Source organism: Archocentrus centrarchus, chromosome 10 (assembly GCF_007364275.1).
Source record: "Archocentrus centrarchus isolate MPI-CPG fArcCen1 chromosome 10, fArcCen1, whole genome shotgun sequence".
NCBI lineage: Eukaryota > Metazoa > Chordata > Actinopteri > Cichliformes > Cichlidae > Archocentrus > Archocentrus centrarchus.
In genome coordinates this window covers 18,931,504-18,950,266 of record NC_044355.1, presented here as the reverse complement: position 1 = coordinate 18,950,266, position 18,763 = coordinate 18,931,504, and the positions used below count along the sequence as shown (strand labels likewise).

At 40.5% G+C, this 18,763-nt stretch overlaps 1 protein-coding gene across 2 annotated transcripts; it reads left to right on the top strand.

Annotated features, from left to right (window-relative positions):
* Positions 1-1,017: 1,017 nt before the first annotated feature.
* Positions 1,018-18,763, top strand: ccnjl (cyclin J-like). Of its 2 annotated transcripts, none has more exons than XM_030738648.1 (6): positions 1,018-1,301; positions 1,986-2,069; positions 5,531-5,741; positions 14,731-15,030; positions 15,119-15,278; positions 15,369-18,763. In XM_030738648.1, exons 2-6 carry the CDS (start codon positions 2,001-2,003, stop codon positions 15,883-15,885), a joined length of 1,257 nt encoding a protein of 418 aa, XP_030594508.1. In that variant the 5' UTR covers positions 1,018-1,301; positions 1,986-2,000; the 3' UTR covers positions 15,886-18,763. The 2 variants fall into 2 exon arrangements, with proteins under 2 accessions (XP_030594508.1, XP_030594507.1); XM_030738647.1 differs by having other exon boundaries at positions 1,983-2,069.

Here is an 18,763-nt window from a genome sequence, read left to right as displayed (position 1 = left end):
GGATGACTTGCTGTAATTGATTGAACCATAAATTCTGCTCTCTATCAGAAAATCTTGATGGAGAACATAGTTTGCATCCTGATGCTTAAGCGTGGGTTACTCAGCAGGGCAATGATCAGAAACACACCAGCAAGTCTAAAAAACAAAAAACAAAAAAAAAACAAAATGAAATGAAATAAAATAAAATAAAATAAAGGTTCTGGAGTGGCCTAGTCAAAGTGTGGACTTAAATTAGATGCTCTGGCATAACCCTAAACAGGCCATTCATGTTCAAAAATACTCCAAGGCTGAATCAAAACAGTTCTGCAAAAATTCTGATGTGAAAGACTCAGTGCCAGTTATGCTTGATTGCAGTTCTTGCTGCAAGTTGTCAAGAACTCTTAGGGGAGAATTACTTTTTTCACGCAGGGCCAGGTAGGTTTGATAATTTTTTTCTCTAAATAAATGAAATCATCATTAAAAAAAACCAAACAAACAAACAAAAAACGCATTTTGCATTTACTCTGGATATCTTCGTATAATATTAAAACTTGCTTAATGATCTGAACTGTAAGTGTGACAAAAATTACAGTCACACTCCAACACAGTCAGGCATATCTCTCACCGACTAGCATATCCAAATAGGACTACAATACTAGCAGCACTTCCAGTATTACTGGAGTTATTATTCAAAGGGAATTGCTTATCTTGGGTTTCTCTCTAAAAATGTAGGTAAATGTCTACGAATACGAATACGAATACGTTTATTAGTCCCACAATGGGGAAATTACAGTTAACAGTCTACAGACCATTACGTATTTGTCTCCATTTATTTAAATTACAAATTATTTGAATATTAACACAATATAATGTAATATGATATGGATTCATTAACATTTTTTATTTTTAAAATGAAAATGTTTGCCTTGCTGAACTGTGGCCGTTTGTAGTTCTCACGTTGACCTCTAAAGGACTACAACTCCCAGGCTGGGAGAGGACCCTTACGTCTAGCGCACGAGCCCTGTAGACCAACAGTAGCAGCTGGCTGAGCCGGAGAGGCTACTTTGTTAACAGCGAAGCCACCGGAGAGAGATCTGCTCAGCAGCTTCTCTCGGAAAAGTGTGAACAGTTTGGGGGAAACGGGGCACCCTAAGGCCCGTCGGTAGGATTTAACGGTGGCAGCTGTTGTATTTCGTGTGATTAACTTTGTCTTTTCGCCGACAAAAAAGACGTCTTGCTCAAAGTTGAGCCGAAGAGGAGTTCTCTCGTTCAGGATGTCGGACTGAGACAAAGGGGTCTTGGGGGGCATTCCCGTCGGAGCGGTGAGTGGAAGAGGCGATAACTACCGGGATATATATATTAAAAAGTTTTACTTGTTGCTGACTGTAGGGAAAATGAGCTAATTTTGTAATGAGTTGCCTAGCTTTGTGGTAGCCCTGTTTTTGTTTCTAAACGGGCTCAGTATTTTTGAGCTCGGTGGGCAGTTAACTTGTGTAGCCCGTGTGTGTTTGGCCGCAGACTCGTGGTGTAGAATCGCCTTCGGTGATAACCGAAATGTGGAACTGGTTGGCTATTTGTAGTCGCGATGAACAACTACGTTCAAAGTGAGATTTTACGGAAGGCTGCTTTGATGAAACTGACAAACAGCGTGGTCGAAGGGGGCATTTAACTGAGCCATGATGCTCCCGAGCAGAGAAAAAGGCCTATGCGGGGAAATAGACCTATGCAGTGAGATAAGGTGTTTAAAGTAAATTTTAGGATTAGTAAGTTAGACATTTTGTTCATACTAACAGCAAAAAATACACATATATATATGTACTCTTTCGAGAAATGCGTCGGCTTTGACAAAGTTTTTAAAGAAAAAATATATAGGAAAACTTAAATTCACCTTACATTCACCCGGCGTCACATGGTAACACTTTCAGTTTTGTGGTTGTACTCGTATCTGTTACTTTGGCCTTGCTTCTTCCTTTTAAGTATCTGAACTTTGCTTTTGTTTTCAGCAGGTAAAACTTGGAAAGATGGAGAGGGAGCTGGAATGGTGGAAAGATCAGCTAGCTGCCGATATCCATCAGTCCCTCCGCATCAAGGTAAGTTTGCCTCAAGTAAGCTCTGTTTTACGTGGAAGTTTTATTTTGCCGACCTTCTCCTGACTGCTTTAGTTTAAGAAAACTTAAATTCACCTTTAAAGACAGCAATCCGCCACCCAGCACTGAGCTGTTCCAGCTGACATTCTCAAACGGTGAGGCCAGTCTTGCCGTCTGTGGATCAAAAAGAAACTTGCTAGACTTCTGAAATGCACGCATCTTTATCACCAGCCCAGCGGAAGTGTAGAAAAATGCCAGCAAATATTGACCCTTTACTTCTGCCTAATCTAATCTGTGAATTAGACGGTGAATAACAATGACTCAGCAAACACTGGTGTTTAATTCTCAACTGCAACTCTGCCAAAATTTGTTAGTCACAAAGATTATAACTGTTTAGTTTTAGTTCATTTGTTGCACTTTGTTGTCATTCTAAAGACCAAATGATTACTCATAATGGTATGATAATATTTAAAATAATTTATATTTTTAAGCAGCTGTGGCATGCATTTTCACTATTTTATAGATCAACTCATTACAATTGAACCCTGAGCTGTATTGATATCCACAGCAGCATCTAAACATATTGTTTTAAGATGTAAAGTGAGAGGAAAATATAATTACCCAGTCTTGTTGTCTGTTTAAACACAGTCTAAATTAGATTACATGGAGGATTTAAGGTTCATTAATTGAGAACATCTTAATTAACCTCAGAGCGTGATCATATTTCTTTCCCATGTGCCACTTTAATGGAGACATCTGTCACTTTACTGGCGTTTTCAAGCTGGGACTCTCATGTCATCTTCATACCGAAGGAGCTCAGGTTTAGGACATCAGGTGTTTTTAAATGTACCACAAATTGCAAGAATGTGTGTAGAATGAGGACTGCAGAGTATCAGATAGTTGTGAGCCATGTGTAATGAGTTACTTGCTTACACAGCGGTTGAATTGGTTTACGAGTGCTGGACAGTGTCTGACTCAGAGTGAGATGTCAATTAGACTGTAAGTCTCTATGCAGAGCTGGAAACAAAACAACACGCCCACTCTTTTCTCATCTGTTAGAGAGAGAGGGAGAGAGAGAGAGGGGGAGAGAGAGAGAGAGGGAGAGAGAGAGGGAGAGAGAGAGAGAGGCTGTCCATCTCAAGTAATTCTAGTCAAATCTCAAGCAACTCTTTCACCACAGTTACAACAGAGAAATATCTGATTGATGCAGTGCAGACCTGCCTGTGTTTTACTGTAGTCAGTGAAACCATTTCAAATCGGGTTTTTCCCAGTTTCTAAATCATTTTGATCAGGTTACTCATGATATGTAAAGATACCCAAAGAGTTCTGGTGGTTTTCAGAAAGATAGCTTTTGAAATTTTCATAGCTTTTCATACTTCCTGAAGTATGTCCTAGGTAAAGTTCCTGCTTTACCTAGGACATATAAATGCTTAATACAAGATATAAAAGAAACACAATAGAGCATAAAAATTTAATTAGATTTTAAATGGGGAAAAAACAAGAAGATCAAATTAAACTAGAATAAGGCAGATTAAACCAGTTAATGCAAATTGAAGAATAGGTACACTCTTATCCCATAATTACATTTAATAAATGACAGTGACACTTTAATTAGAATTTGAGCAGACCTCAATATTTCAGTTTGTTCCAAGAATGAGTTGACTTAATATTGAAATGACTGTTTAAGATATTGAACATTACACACACCAGATGTGTAAAAAAAAAAAAAAAAAAAAAGTACTGCTTTTTATAACTTGAAAGCTGATATTTCTGTGGGCCGAACAACTCATTTAAAATTCGGAGTGATTTTTTTATTTATTTTTTTTAATAATAAAATAATTGCTAGTTGCTTGGTTGTTTTGTGTCTTCAGAAACAGGAAATTTGAATCAGTGTCAGAGCAGTGCGTAAAAAGGTCCTCACACGGTCTTCACGTTTCCTGCGTGGTGCCTGTACCCCCACAGTCTCATCCAGCCTTAATGACGTGTGCTGCAGCGATAATGCCCTGATGTGGGAGATAGTGGTGGTGTATAGCATGTGGCAAATTATCAGACATGCAAATCAGTAGGCAGCTGTGGAATCCTTAATTATGGTGCAGATCCCCCACAAAGGCTCCTCTGCACTCCTCACAGACCCCCCCAGAGCCCTCCAGACTCCAGCAGCCCTCCCTCTTTTCACATCCACCCCCATTCTCCTGCTGCCCTTGTACCCCGAGACAGACAGATGGAGCAGAGTTTGGGGAGGCCTGGGTGATATGATAGGTCGTGGCACCGGGGGTGGGTGCTGCTATATGTTGATTTGGTAGGGGGTACTGTTTATTTTTGAATTCCATTGAAGTGCCAAGTCTGAGCATTTTTGTTGTCTTTTTTTTGTGTCGCGCTCAAAATAAACACTTGACAGTTTGTGTAACCCTGAAAGCATTTGTAGTTTTGAATTCACAGCAAATTATGTCTTGCAGAGTGTTGGCTATAACACACATTTCTACTAGTTCACTGGTGAAACAGGGCTGCCACTAGTATTGGTTAATCTGCCAATTTAGAATTTATTATAATGAAAGAACAGTAAACAAGAGTGGAAGGCAGCATTTTATGGATACTTTAACAAGTGATTACTAGTCAGAGTTGGAGAGTTTGATCCAACATCAGCTATGGAATATTCTTGAACAGCAGTCCTGACATAATGTGGATATTTTCCCTTTATTTTTAGGACTCCTTGCTGGCCCTAAGGAGATTAATCTGCCAATCCTCAATCTCTTATCAAATCCCAAAGCCCTTGTTTTTACTCAGCCATACAGATAGCAAAAACATAAAAACAAAAATATTTTAAAGTATTAGTGGCTTAAACGTAGGCTAAATAGCTGTTCCATGTGCGTGCAGTTGTAAATGTCTCCTGTTTCTTACTCTGAGGCAGATTTTGAAACTAGAAACTTGGTCTCTCTCCAGTTTTCTGTAGCTGATTGGGAAGATATCTAATGCTGATTCAATGCAAATGCCCCCAAGTGTCTTCATTCCACTTTGAAACACATGCAGCTAATTGAACATGAATAGAAGATGTGCTAGGGTGAAACCTAATCCTATCTACCACTCAACCTCCACTGGAGGCCCTCCCCTCCCCATACCACATACACAACTCAGCACACACAAACCCTCACCCCTTTGTTCACAGACCCCTGCAATGACCCAAATTACTCCAGTTCTCTGCTGCACTGGTGAATTAAATGAAACTGAAATGGGGCTGAATCATAATCAAGAGTTTTTGGTATAACATTAATTTCTTTTCTTAATATGAGTATTTATACCCACTGCTCTCCTGACAGCAGTGAAATCTAGTCAGCAGGAGACATGTATGGCTCTCCATTATTATGCATATTCTTTTCAACCCCCACGCTTCTTCATCACTGCTTCCTGCCCACCCTGTTCCTCTCACACCCTGTCGTTAACATCCCTGTTTTCTTTTCTTTCTTCAGGAGCTGAAGTTACCGGCCTACCGGGCTCACTCCCCACAGATTGGCATGCGACGGTACTTCGCAGACTTGTTGGCCATCCTGAGTAATCGCTACCAGCTATGTCCTACAGCACGTCACTTGGCCGTCTACCTGCTGGACTTGTTCATGGACCACTATGATGTGGCTGTCAGGCAGCTCTATGTCATTGCTCTCTCCTGTTTGCTGCTAGCTAGTAAGTTCAGAGACAGCTTTTTATTTTCTAAAAACAGCTGCCTGATTGTTTTATATTTCAAGCACTAAAAAAAAAAAAAAAAAAAAAAAAAACCTTTTCCTTGATTAAATCCTTAACCCTCATCTCAAAATAATCCCATCATTGTTTAAAATGGATTAGAGGTAATTTCACACCTCTTGATGGTTGAATGTGTTATCGCACAGGTAATAAATGGGCTGCTATTAGAGAAACCTTGTTCTCCATCACCATCTCTGATAGGATAGCCCCACTCTGCAAGTTGATTGATTAAGTTTATTTATGAAAGCATGGCTGTTTGAATCTGTGTATTTGAGACACTGTGATTTAGAGCAGATAATGCAAAAATGCTGTGCTGCTCGTGTCTTGTAGCACTAAAAAAACAGCATATGCACATGTGAACAAGCATTAAAGTTGATTTTTTTTTCTTAAAACTGTTTCTTTTTTAGATGAAAGTTTTAATAGATGCTCTGGATTCTTTTCTTAAGCTTAAATCTAAATCTGACAGAGGAACCTTTACCGAGGTTAGCGTTTATATTTTCATCTTAAAAGGTGTTGTGCTTTATCTTGTAACTATGCAGTAGTTGCACCATGACTCTGCTGTGCTAAAAGAAATGCTTTGACTGTGGTTTGTGCACAGATGGCACAAGGTGAAACACTTCCTGGAACTAAGCTATTTTGAGTTACACTCTAGAGATGATGATTATTTTTTTTTTCCTTCCAGCTCCACCTTCTAACTGAACTTTATTGACAGTTTACAGTTTGCTGAAATGCTGGTTTAAGATAAAACCACGTTTCCAATGTGACAGCATGCTGGTGCTATTGTTTTAGGGGAAACTGTTGGGATTATGCTCATGCCTGCAGAACTTTATCTCTGTCTTTGATCCTCTCTGTAATGTGATCTGAAGGGGGGTGGGGGTGGTGGCTTCAGTTTGAGCCTTAGATGAGCTAGTGTTGCACATTCTGAGGTCAAAATCTCCTCTAATTAAAGCTGCAATACTTTTTTCTTTACCCTTATTGAAAAGATTAATTCAAGTCTTACCCAGCTCACCCACCATCCCAATACAAATCAAATTTACTACCATTAGAGGTTCATTCTCTAATAGCGCTTTTCTGCTGTGATCAGCAGAGTAAATATGGAGATACTCTGTACTTATTGTCAGCAAACACTTAAAAAGACCAAATCCAGCTATGATTTGATCCTGCTATTAGACTGATGTTTGTCCATTTTTGTTCCAAACTTATTAAAAATGCATCAGCATGCACAGATGTTGATGCTTGGGTTGTAGTTGCATCCATTTTCAAGCCATTTTTGTTTTAGTAGAAGTGAGTGAAGTAGTGGTTTAGTTTGATTAGCAGCCAATTTGCTTTTCTGCTCTGAAGTCTAAAAATGTTTCTTTGTGTTTCATGTACAGCAGGTGTGTTAATCAACCCCACCCCCCCACCGCTGATGCAGGGTGTAGGTTGTGTGTTAGTTATTAGTGTCTGTATGCCTGTCTGGTGATTAACAGACTGTGAGGTTTTCTGTACGTTAATGTAGCCCTTGGCATCATGGGTAATTAGACTAATGATGCTGTCAAAGTAGGAGTCTGGAACGGGGCCTGTTCACTTGGGAGGGCTGTGTGTGTGTGTGTGTGTGTGTGTGTGTGTGTGTGTGTGTGTGTGTGTGTGTGTGTGTGTTGTGCATAGTTGCATAGATGCCATCTTTGCAATCAGAAGTCTCTGTGGTGGGATAAATTTGAATATGAGACTTGAAAGAGGTTTTATTTAAAAGCAATCTCATGAGAATCCAAGAATAGCTTTGAGAGTTTGTTCATTTAGTGATATAAGTATTATCAGCCAAATCTGGACAGAGGTTATTCTTCTAATCTCTAATAATGAATCAAAAAAAATTTATTGAATCTTTTTTGTTGTGGCTTTCAGATACCAAGGCTTTCTCTCTCTCCTCTGTTCTCCCTCCTCCAGGACTTGAGGGAGTCTCTGTCATGATTGATGAGGGCTTGAAAGGGCATTTGAATCAAAGTTGTCTCGGGTTTTCATCTGTGCCTTGGAATCTGGCCTAGTTATTGAACAACCTCCCTAGGTCTCACTGCCTGCCTTTGACATGCACATACATTGCTTTTCTTTAAACTTTGCTAGCTTCCCAACTCTGTTAATTAATCAGTACCTCTTTTGTACTTCTCAGCAGTCACTGCTTAATCCTGTTACTCCATTATATGTGTGTTTTTGTGGGAACTTGTGTGTGCTTGTGTTTACTCAAGGATGAGCTCCTCTTCATTTGCAGTTGTAAGACTGTGGTCAGTTTTTTATAAACCCATAGGTATTGAGTGTTATTGACTATTGGGGCTTATTTTGAGACCTTATTTTTGCTCTAGAGGATTCAGTTAATCATCCAGCCATCAATTTAATTGAAGCCAAAATCCTGGGAATATCTATCAGGGATTCAGCCTTGGAAAGTCTTAAGTTTCTGTTGTGTTGAAGGCCTATAGTGATCACATCAGTCTTCTTGGCAGGTTTTTTTTTTCTTTTCTGATCATGGCAGGTGAATACTCCTGTCTCTGTGTCTGTTCCAAGCTCTCGTTGATGCTGGATTTCATATAATTAAGTGTCTTGATCTACAAAGAAAAGGAGCATCCTGTGAAACGACTGAGCTTCTTTAGCTCAGTCATGTTGACTACACAGTGCACTTACATAGGCGTCAGAGCCCGGGGGTGGGGACGGACTGTGTGCTGAGGGGCACCTGCCATATGCTCTCCGAGTCAGGCCTCAAACAAAAGCCAGTCAATGCAAGCAGGACAGCCAGCCAGCCAGCCAGACCCTTCCCAGAGAGGGGGAGGGGAGCACACTCCAAGGGGTGGAGGTTGTTGTGTGTGCTGGCGTGTGTGTGTGTGTGTGTGTGTGTGTGTGTGTGTGTATGGTAGAGATTTGCCGTAAGCTAATGTTACTAAAGGAGGATGTGGTTGCTGTAGCAACCTTGTGACAAACCCATTGAGTCTTTTCTTGTGGTCACCTAATTAAAATCCACATTCAGGTCTGATCCATTAAGAGCTCGCCATTAAAAGGGCACCACTACTACCACTGCCAGATAGACTTTAAACTAGCCATGTCAGTGGTGGTGTCCCTTCTGCTGCTGCTGGCTCAGGTTCCTCCTCATTCGCTCACCTTGTCGGGGTCAGACAGAGAGAGCCAGTCCTGGGACACAGTAGCCAGTAAAAGCAGTCCCACATCCCTGAGGGGGTTGGGAAATGAGCGGAGGGGTACTTCAAAGGCAGGTTGGCTGCTGATGTTAAACAGGGTAGAAAGGGAGGGAGAGGTAGTAGCCTGCAAAAATGGGACATGTTAGAACTGAACCACTTGGCGGGGTGTCCTGAAATGTTGATTAATAGGGGACCCACTTCCCTCCTTTGTCCGAACTGGTAATTCTGAGGTGACGAGGCGATGTTGAGATCTACAAGTTTGATTGAAAAACTTCTTAAACATATCCATAATCAGATGTTACAAATGCACCAGTCCATCCTTTTGTTTGAGATCTGTTGTGAAATTGTAACCCACAAAACTGCAGTACAAAAGTCAACATTTAGTCTAACTCTGTCTTTTTGTTGTCTAACGCCTGAAGCTCTGTTTGCCCACAAACTCCCGTGTCACCACACATACTGCACGGCATTTCACACAGCCAGTCAATGAATCCCCCAACACGATCTTTCTCTCTCTCTCTCACACATGCACACCCTCTCTCTCTCTCTCTCCTCTTCTCCCTCCTGCTCCTCTCTCTCTCCTCTCTCGCTCTCTCTCCTCTCTCGCTCTCTCTCTCCTCTCGCTCTCTCTCGCTCTCTCTCTCTCTCTCTCTCTCTCTCTCTCTCTCTCCTCTCACTCTCACTCTCACTCTCACTCTCACTCTCACTCACCACACACACACACACACACACACACACACACACACACACTTTCTACATGCAGGACTGAGTCTTCTACGTTTCTCCCCGCTCACCCAACCATTCAGCATCATAGGTCAAGGGTTGGCCTGGGCCTACATTGTGAGAGCTGGCAGAACCAGGGGTGTCAACACAGATTCTGTGATGGAGCTGTGACTGATTTCTCCCTCCAGTGAAAGATGAACAGACAAATAAATGGTATTTAAGAGCAGAGGAAATTCCTTCATGGCTGTCAAGTTGAGGAGAGAAAACAGGGAGAACTTTATTTGCGTGAGATTATCAAGATTAATTGGTTGCAGTAACAAATCCTGTTTGGGAAGTGCATTCACATTTACACAGGGCTGTTGATGGATTTATGTGAAGCTCTATTGTGTAAAGTGTTCTTTTTTTTGTCATTTATGGCTTCTAGCTTCATAATATGCACTTTTTCAATTGATACTTAGAATTTCACCAGTAAATCTAAAAAAAAAAAAAAAAAAAAAAAAAAAAAAAAAAAAAAAAAAAAAAAAAAAAGCCCTGCTTCATTGGCTTTTGAAAAGACTTTATTTTGGGGGCAGTACTGGAATATTGACTTTCTTACTTGGTAGTTCTTGTGGAGAAATCTCACTGTTTTGAGGGCTGATTGAAAACTACTGGAGTTGCACAGTGTCAGCAAAATCGAGAGCAGTAGAAAATGAGGCCTGTCTGTGTGAGTACAACTCTCAGGTTTCCTAACAGCCCCTATCACTCTAAACCGTCCATTTTCACCCCCAATTCCATGTCTTCCCTGAAAGGCACACCTGGGAGGAAGCCTTGCATCCTGGTCTTATCTCTTCCTAACCCTTAACCTGTAACCTCTTGTCTATTTGCTCTACATTTTCTCATCATCACCATCACCAGTGGGTAATGTGAGAAATGATATCTGTCTTGTAGTTGCTGTGTATGGGGAAGTAGTTGTAGTTCTGGACTGTCTCTTTACTGCTTACTGATACAATCATTTAGCTGTCTGCATTCCAGGTGAGCTGAACTCACAGGAGAGGAATGCACCATCTTTTTCAAGCAACAGTAATACGGCACACTGTGATCCCAATAAAGTTGCCGTGAGAAGATGAAATGCATATTACAAAGTCAGTCTATAGAATAGCTCAATGCTAATGTATTCAAACTGGTATGTGTACACGCATGGATTCAATTGACCAGTGCTGTATGTTGCACAATTGGTTTGCTATTATAATTTTCTAAAACAGATAGAAATGACTTTGTAATGCTAGCTCTGGAGCTAGGCAGTTATAAGGGTATTTACTATACTATACTATACAATTTTGGTAATTGACCATTTAACTAGAATTTAAAGAAAAATGTCTCAAATGAATAAAAACTCATCCTTTTATTGTAGTTCATCCATTGTGTCCTGGAAAGGAGTCTTAGATTTTAGTTGGCACTGTTGTGGAACAAAAACTACGATTTAGTGCTGAGAACACAGCCTCAGGGGCATGCTGTTCAGACACCAGAGTTTGTGCTGGAAACATGAAGCTTGTTTAATGTCTGATCCACCAGCGTTAAACCTGGTAATCTCACTGTGTTTGTGAAAATGACCTAAGCTCTCTGATAGAGTAAATTAAACATGTTTTTGACTGCTGGTTGAACAAATTTGAGAACATAATTTTGGATTCTGAGGAACATTTTTCTGTGTCTTAACCTAATTAAAGCTAGTTAATTAGGAAAATTATGAATAGATAATTGCATAATGCTTAGTAAGCATTTTTAGTACCTCATTTTTAAATTGTATCTGGCCTGATTTATTGTACTTCAGAAAAAATAGAACCAGGAACTGCTAACACCCTTAGTTGTAGTCTTGCTGTTTTGTCAGCCTGTTATGGTTCAGGCTTTCTTTCATTCATTCAAGAGTCCTCACAGCTTATTCAGACCCAGACACGACAGTGATGGAGAGAGCTACACTGCACACAGTATTTGCCACACATGAAAAAGACTTGCTGCACTTGTGTGTCAACTCTACTAAAGGATAATCAAACGTTTGATTGATGAGCTCTCTGTCATTGCCACTAAGAGCAGTGTCTCAGTATGTGCTTTAGATGAGACAGTCGAACCTCTCACGCTCACACAGCCTCTTAAAGCACTTTTATAGATTGGGAATTGCAGCAATGTGTGATACAAGAATGCCTTAATCTCACTGCAAATCAAAAAACTGAGTTGGTGAGAGTCTTAATATGTCATTGCTGTTTAGGGTTATTCTCTAGTGAGCTGAGGCACTCACAGAAGCACGAGACATGCACAGTGCTAATCTTGATCATGCCTATCTGCAAGTATGATTGTGTGCAGTTCAGACTTGTTGAATGTGAAATGTAAATGATATGAGGTTGCTCATTCAGACATTAAGTTGACATTTTTCAGATGCTGAAAGTGGCCTGGATTTTTTTTTTTTGTCCTGTGTTTTTTTCTGCTGTGTCCACTCATTGAATAAAGCTTTATAGCACACACTGTAATATCCTATTTGTGGTTCAAACGCGTGTTATGCTTCTGCAGGTTCATCTGAAGATTTTTTTTGGTTACTCACAGTTGTAAAACAGAGGAGTAATCAGAGGACAATAAGGAGCTTGATTTGTGTCTTTTAGGATCAAAGAGACTGGGGTTATGTGGAGATAGGGGACAGTCATGCCTTTTTATGGCAGTGTCTGTGCGGACATAGCAGTCTAGGAGCAGACAGGGCACTGATCCAGAGGATATAAGGGTGAGAGAATGGGACGAGTGTGGACTGAGCCATGGAGTGAGTCCGAGTGGCTGTAAAACAGCCCTGTTTCATTGTGCTTCCTGTTCTGTCTGATAGACACCATTATTGCTTCTCTACTAATTACTGCCTCACACCCACATCCCTGCATGTTGGCCTGCCAATCCAATTCCCTCTCTCTTCCTTCTCCTGCTTAATGGTGGTTTGCAGCATAGGTGATAAAATTTGCACTTGTAGGAAGGCACACTGCTCCTCTAGACATGGACTCAAAAATGTAAATGAGGTCTATTTAAAGACCGTGCAAGTGTCAGGCAATTGTTGCTTCAATTATTCACTTATAACTGTAGCTTGGAAAGGTCAGTAAAATCCTTGTTTTCAGTGTTTTCTTGGCTTGCTTTTAGATTAAAAGATTTACCCCAATGGAAAGTTTCCAGCTTAATGCATATTTTCCCCAAGCTGAAGCATAACATTTTAATCCCAACAGCGTGATATAAGGGAGTGACATTTTGTCTCCAGGAAGGACAAATATGCATTTCTTATTATTTGCATGTTTACATGAATTTTAAAGGGTACTGTTCTACTACTGCAGATGCAGTTTTGTTCTCAGTTTTATGTTATAAAAATTGTATTCTTTATATCATATTTAGACTCAAGTCTAACATACTGTAATAAATGTGGTGAGTCAGTGGTAGTCCTTAAAGCTACAAAAGTTAAAGTTACAACAATCAGCCCGATCAAGATTAGCTTATTGTAGGGTTATCACTATTTCTGCATATGATGTAAATCAACAGGACACAAAGGCCAAATAAATATTTAATCTAGTTTAGAAACATTCTCCCTTGTTTAGTTTGTCCACAGTGCAGCACTGAATTTTTGTTGTTTTTGTTTTTCCTGTTAAATGACCTGATTGCTTTTCCATTAGAGTAAACCATCTTAACTTGGACTCTTTTTATTTACCAAGTCTAAGCAGTATGGAAATGTTTACTTAAACATTTGTTGTGGAGTATTATGTAGCAGTCATCAGCTATATTTTCAGTGTTCATGTGCTGTGATGTGTTTATCTGCTAGCATCCACTTTGGGTGTCCATTGGAGGAGGAGTTATATTTAAAAACAAGTAATTAAAAGAAACACACGTGCTCCAAACTTTTCAAATCCCTTTATTTAGAATTAAAGTGTCTTATGACAAATAACAGTATCAATAAATATCAATTAAAAAAAATGTGAGCTCAGACTTTGGGAGTGAGTCATGCACATTGCAACTTTGTACTAAAAGCTGCGCGCAGCTCTTGGCAGAGGCTTTAAAGAAAAGTCTGTATCAGTGTAACCCGACCCCTCCTCACCCTCATTCTTAATGTTTGAGAAGAGGCCTTTTGGACCCTTGGATTAAAGGCAGAAACACCCCTCTTCATTGGTCACATGGACCCCTGAGGCCTCAGGGCTGTTGCTATGGAAAGCAGGAAGTCTTAGGATGGGGAGGGGGGCTCACAAAAAATGACATTGCTCTAATGTCTGCAAGGATCTGGAGTGAGACAAAGGGACAAAAATACTGGTCCACTGTAAGCCTCTCCAGGCTTATTAGTGTAATCACTTAGCTGTATGGCCAGATGTTCAGGAGTAGCCAACTTAATTGCTAATTCTTAGTAGGTGATAAACTGCTTTAGAGCTGACTGTAAACCTGTTGCACATGATGGTAATCTTGTTAAAAAAGAGGAAAAGCAATTAATAAACATTCCTGTGCAAAGATCATTATCACCCATGTCCAGATGCAACTCATTTTAGTTCCGATTTTCTCCACTTATTTACTTTTCTGTTAATGCATGAGATAATGGTGGTTATGACTTTTTTTTATCACTTTTTTTAAATCACTACAGAAGATATGACTAATGACTGTTTAAATTAGTTGGTTCATATGTTATAAATCCATTAAAGCCTACAAAATTTAACTAGTGAAATAAGACGTGGATTTTTTCTTGATAACTGATCAATACATTACATTTACTTAATCAACTGATGGGACCTGCGCCACAAAGATTTAATTGGATGATTTTTCTTTCTTTTTTTTTTTAACTTCATCCATAGCTTAGAAAAACAATATCTAAAAGCTGCTTGTCTTATCTGTTGGTGTAATGTTATTTTATCTTAACAACTTGTAAGCTGCGTGCGATACAGAGGATGCCTTATTGAATACACAAGTTAACTATTACAGAAGTTAAATATATGTGTAATGTTTCTATTGTTATGGCTTCATGGCTCTAAAGTCTAAAGGGGTAAATAAAGTTTTAAAGCTACCCTCACTGCATCTTTGTTTGTTTGCAGGTAAATTTGAGGAGAAGGAGGACCGGGTCCCCAAACTGGAGCAGCTGAACTCTCTGGGCTTTATGTGCAGCCTGAACATAGTTCTCAACAAAAGGGATTTGATCAAAATGGAGCTTCTGCTGCTTGAGACCTTTGGCTGGAATCTGTGTATGCCCACACCCGCCCACTTTATTGACTACTACCTCCATGCCTCAGTGCAGGAGGGTGACCTCTACAATGGCTGGCCTCTGTCCTCCCTCTCCAAGACCAAGGCTTTCATGGAGAAATATACTCACTACTTCCTGGAGGTTTCACTGCAGGGTGAGTTTAAAGGAGAGTAGTGAAGTGGACTTTAGTTTGTGTCCCACAGGTGTTGAACATAAAATGATGACCTTTTTTCTCCTTACAGACCACGCCTTCCTGAGTTTCAGGCCATCCCAGGTTGCTGCTGCATGCATTGCCGCATCTCGTATTTGCCTTCAGATCACTCCAAGTTGGACAACTGCATTGCATTTACTAACAGGCTACACCTGGGAGCACCTCACCCAGTGCATTGAACTCATGTTGCTGTAAGGGACACATAAACCTACACATTTCTTGAGATCTTATTTCATTTTTTGTGTGTGATAATGACTGAAATATGTGTCTTTCCCTTTTAGAGCTCATGACAACGATGTGAAGGAGGCCAACAAAGCCAAATCCACCCCTCCTCACCGGCCCGCCTCTCTGCAGTCCCAGCCCCAGACCTCTCACCTCTCTCCAGTGTCAGCCATCCAGAGACCAGCCTCCTCCACCTCCTCCTCCACACCACAGCTGCTCTTTCAGCCAGATAGCTTTCCACACATTTCCCAGCATTCCCCATCCCTGTCCCAGCTACAAGCACTAGCTGACTCCCAGGCTTTGGGGTCTGTGGTAAACATGTCTCAGGACTTCCTTCAGAGTCACAGGATGGGTCTTCTAACTGGGGCTGCCTCCATCACTCCTGCAGGTGCATTCCCCTCCTACCCGAGCCTAACCTCAGGTCTTCAACCAGGGGCTCGTGGGTTGCCGCTACAGGGCCCCATTTCTGTGCAGATGGCCCTTGCTGGAGAGCCACGACACTGTCTGAGCATGGCTTACAGCGGGAGCTACCTGGGGGCTCATCACACGTTCACAGCCGGCTGCTTTGACAGGTGACGCCAGGAGACGGAGAGGGAACACAAACCTCCACGGGAGTCTGCTGATAGGGACCTCCAAATCCCAAAACACCCACTTACAGACCTCCTCTCTCTCTCCGTCGCCACTGCAACACCTTCAGCTTGCCCAGCTCCCCCGTCTCTCTCGCAGAGACGCCTCAGACGCAAACAGAGGACCAAATGTAAGACAGATCCAGTGGAAGTCATCACACTGACATGACAAATGCTCCTCTGCCTCATGAAATACTGAGGCGTTGCAAAAAATCGTATTTCTATACTCTGAGCTGACTTTATAAATCCGTGTTATTTTGAGACTGTCATCACTGTGAATGAGATGAAAGCAGCCGTGTGATCCAACACCCACCTCATTCAGTGCCTGTTCTCAGTTGTGTGATAGCTGAGCCAATTTTAGAAGTGTACAGAAGACAAAGTATTTGTGATAAGCATATCTTGCTGCTTGACATGTTTTTTTTTTTTTTGTTTTTTTTTAAATTACTAATCCCAAAAATTGAACACATTTTATAGAGAAAATTTGGCTGATATAGGTTTTTTTTTTTTTTTTTTTTTTGGTGCCACCATTTCAGAGAGTGAGAAAAGAAGAAATGGAGGCTTGTTGCTGACTTGGCAGGGCATAAAGAGACTGTGTATGTCAGTGGGAATTTTGCTTGTGTCTCCTGCATGTCATTGAACATTGATCTAATGAGCTGAAGGGCTTCTCTGAGAATTCCTTGCAACGCAAGACCTCAGAGGGGACGAAGAAGTCATTGTTCTGTGCACAGCAGGTGAAGTTCGCAGCTCAAACACACCTGCTTTTTTTTTCTTCTTTTTTTTTTTGCCTCCCGGCATCTTTTTCTCTCTCACCTCCAAAGTCGAGCCTTGTGGCTGAGCCCTCACACAAACAGGTGAACCGGTGGCTTTGTTAAAGCTGTAGGCTTTACCATACTAAAGTTGAATTTCTCCAGCACCGCTCAAAGAATTAAAGACAAACTGATGTGACTGGACCAGTGTGGTGAAGGAGACGCGACGCTGGTTTGTGTTGTATATATGAATTGCTGCTGCCTTCTGAACTGTTGGTTCTGTGTCTGTGTTAATGACTCAAATGTTTACATGAACCACTAAGTATCAGGGACTTTAACAAGATTATACTTGAATATGATGCCATTGAAACATGCCATAGCTTTTATTTATGAGGTTTTTTTAATTCATTTTTGATATGTAGTTTTTATTGCCAGCTTAGAAACCCACCATTGGTCAGTTTTCTTTCTAACTGTTCATAGAAACAGGCTCAGGTTTTAAGGCTGAAGCTAGCAGCCTTCCCTTCATTATTCTGTGCTTATGCTTTAAAGTGGATGCTTATTCAGCATCTGCGGGGGCTGCAATACTCCCCTTCTTCATCACTGGACCATACTGTGTACAACTCAGTAACTGAATGCATGAACTATCTGTTTGCTTTTTAGCAGAACAAACCCACGGTCACTCGGCTGACACACCAGTATCTGCAGCCAGTTGTTTCTAATTGTTCCACTTTTCTAAAGCTGCAATCTTCCACTTCCTGTTAAATTAGAAACAGGTCCTAATTCCCTGTGCTGATCTTGAGGGTTGCCCCCTCTGGTATCATGGTGATACTTTAGGTTTCTGGGATGTTTTTGACTATATTTTGACTGAATTTGGGCTGTAATTCATCTATTTGGGCTTTAGGTTGATGAACTGACATTTCTGAAATTAGCTAAAAAAAAAATTGTTTATAAGAGAACCCAATCTGATGTATTCATATGGTTTCTTTTTTTCCCCCCTAACCTGCTTAAATAAAAATACGGATAATTTTCAGTCATATATGGCAAAGAAAAGCAGGCTGGAGCCAGGAAACATTTAAAGTGCGCATCAGTGAATCTGTTCATTGCTCCAGCTATAGACTGAATTGAAAGTGTCTTCTCGGCTTTGTAGAAAATTGTGAGGCTGTTCTGGAAGAATTGCAAACTTGGATATGCTACTTGGAATTTTTGAACCTTAAATTGCCTGTCTTTCTAATGTCCTGACTTTTCACTTCACTCTGCTGCTGTTTGTGGACACTGGACAGCCTCATCATGTTCGTGCCTTGTCCTCAGCAGCTGTCAGGCTCACAGACATGTACAGATATTTCTCAGATAACACTACATGAAGCTTCCTGAAACAGCATTACCCAGATTATTTTAATCCTGCCAAAAGGGCGTCAGTGCTTTTCAGTGATATGAACTATGATACTATGCTTTCTTGTTTTTCTAACTGTGTACAGTTTTGTTGTATTTTATGCATTCCATTTGTCTTCATTATATTTAGTTCAGTCTTTTTTGTGATTCATTCATTGAATGCTATTGGTGTGAATTAGTTTTTTTTTTTTTTTTAGTTAAATTTCTTCTCTTCCTCACAATTCAAGAGCAACTTCTCATTGAGGTGTCAAAGGTGCAATACGTTGTTTGTTGTTTGTTTGTTTAAACTGACCACAGCCATCACTGTCTCGTGTTTACCACTGGTTCATCATTTGTAACTTATTTTTTTTTATATAATTGTGCGATGTGACTTGCTGTAAGCTGGATCTCCTCTAGAGGGCAGCTGGTTTTGAACACAATGAATATGTTGCATATTGCAGCATTACGCTCAGAGTGATAGATGTTGCTGAATGCTTTTGTCTTTTAACCAGTTTTACCATGCATTATTTTCCATAAGAGATGCTGATGCCAGTCACACCAAACAACCCTCGTCTAATGTGATAGTAACAATGACACCACAAACGTCCAATTTGTATTTTTATATTCTTTTGTAGCCTTGGTTTATGTGACACTGAATGATAAAGGGAGCTTTTTATCATAAAGTGCCATGAAAAAAAATAAACACACAACTGA

Excerpts from the sequence above, each read along its gene's own strand:
- ccnjl (XM_030738648.1), top strand. The coding sequence starts at position 2,001 with ATGGAGAGGGAGCTGGAATGGTGGAAAGATCAGCTAGCTGCCGATATC. Across the intron at positions 2,070-5,530 it reads ATCAGTCCCTCCGCATCAAG|GAGCTGAAGTTACCGGCCTA; the intron begins GTAAGTTTGCCT and ends TTCTTTCTTCAG. Across the intron at positions 15,279-15,368 it reads TGCATTGAACTCATGTTGCT|AGCTCATGACAACGATGTGA; the intron begins GTAAGGGACACA and ends TTTCCCTTTTAG.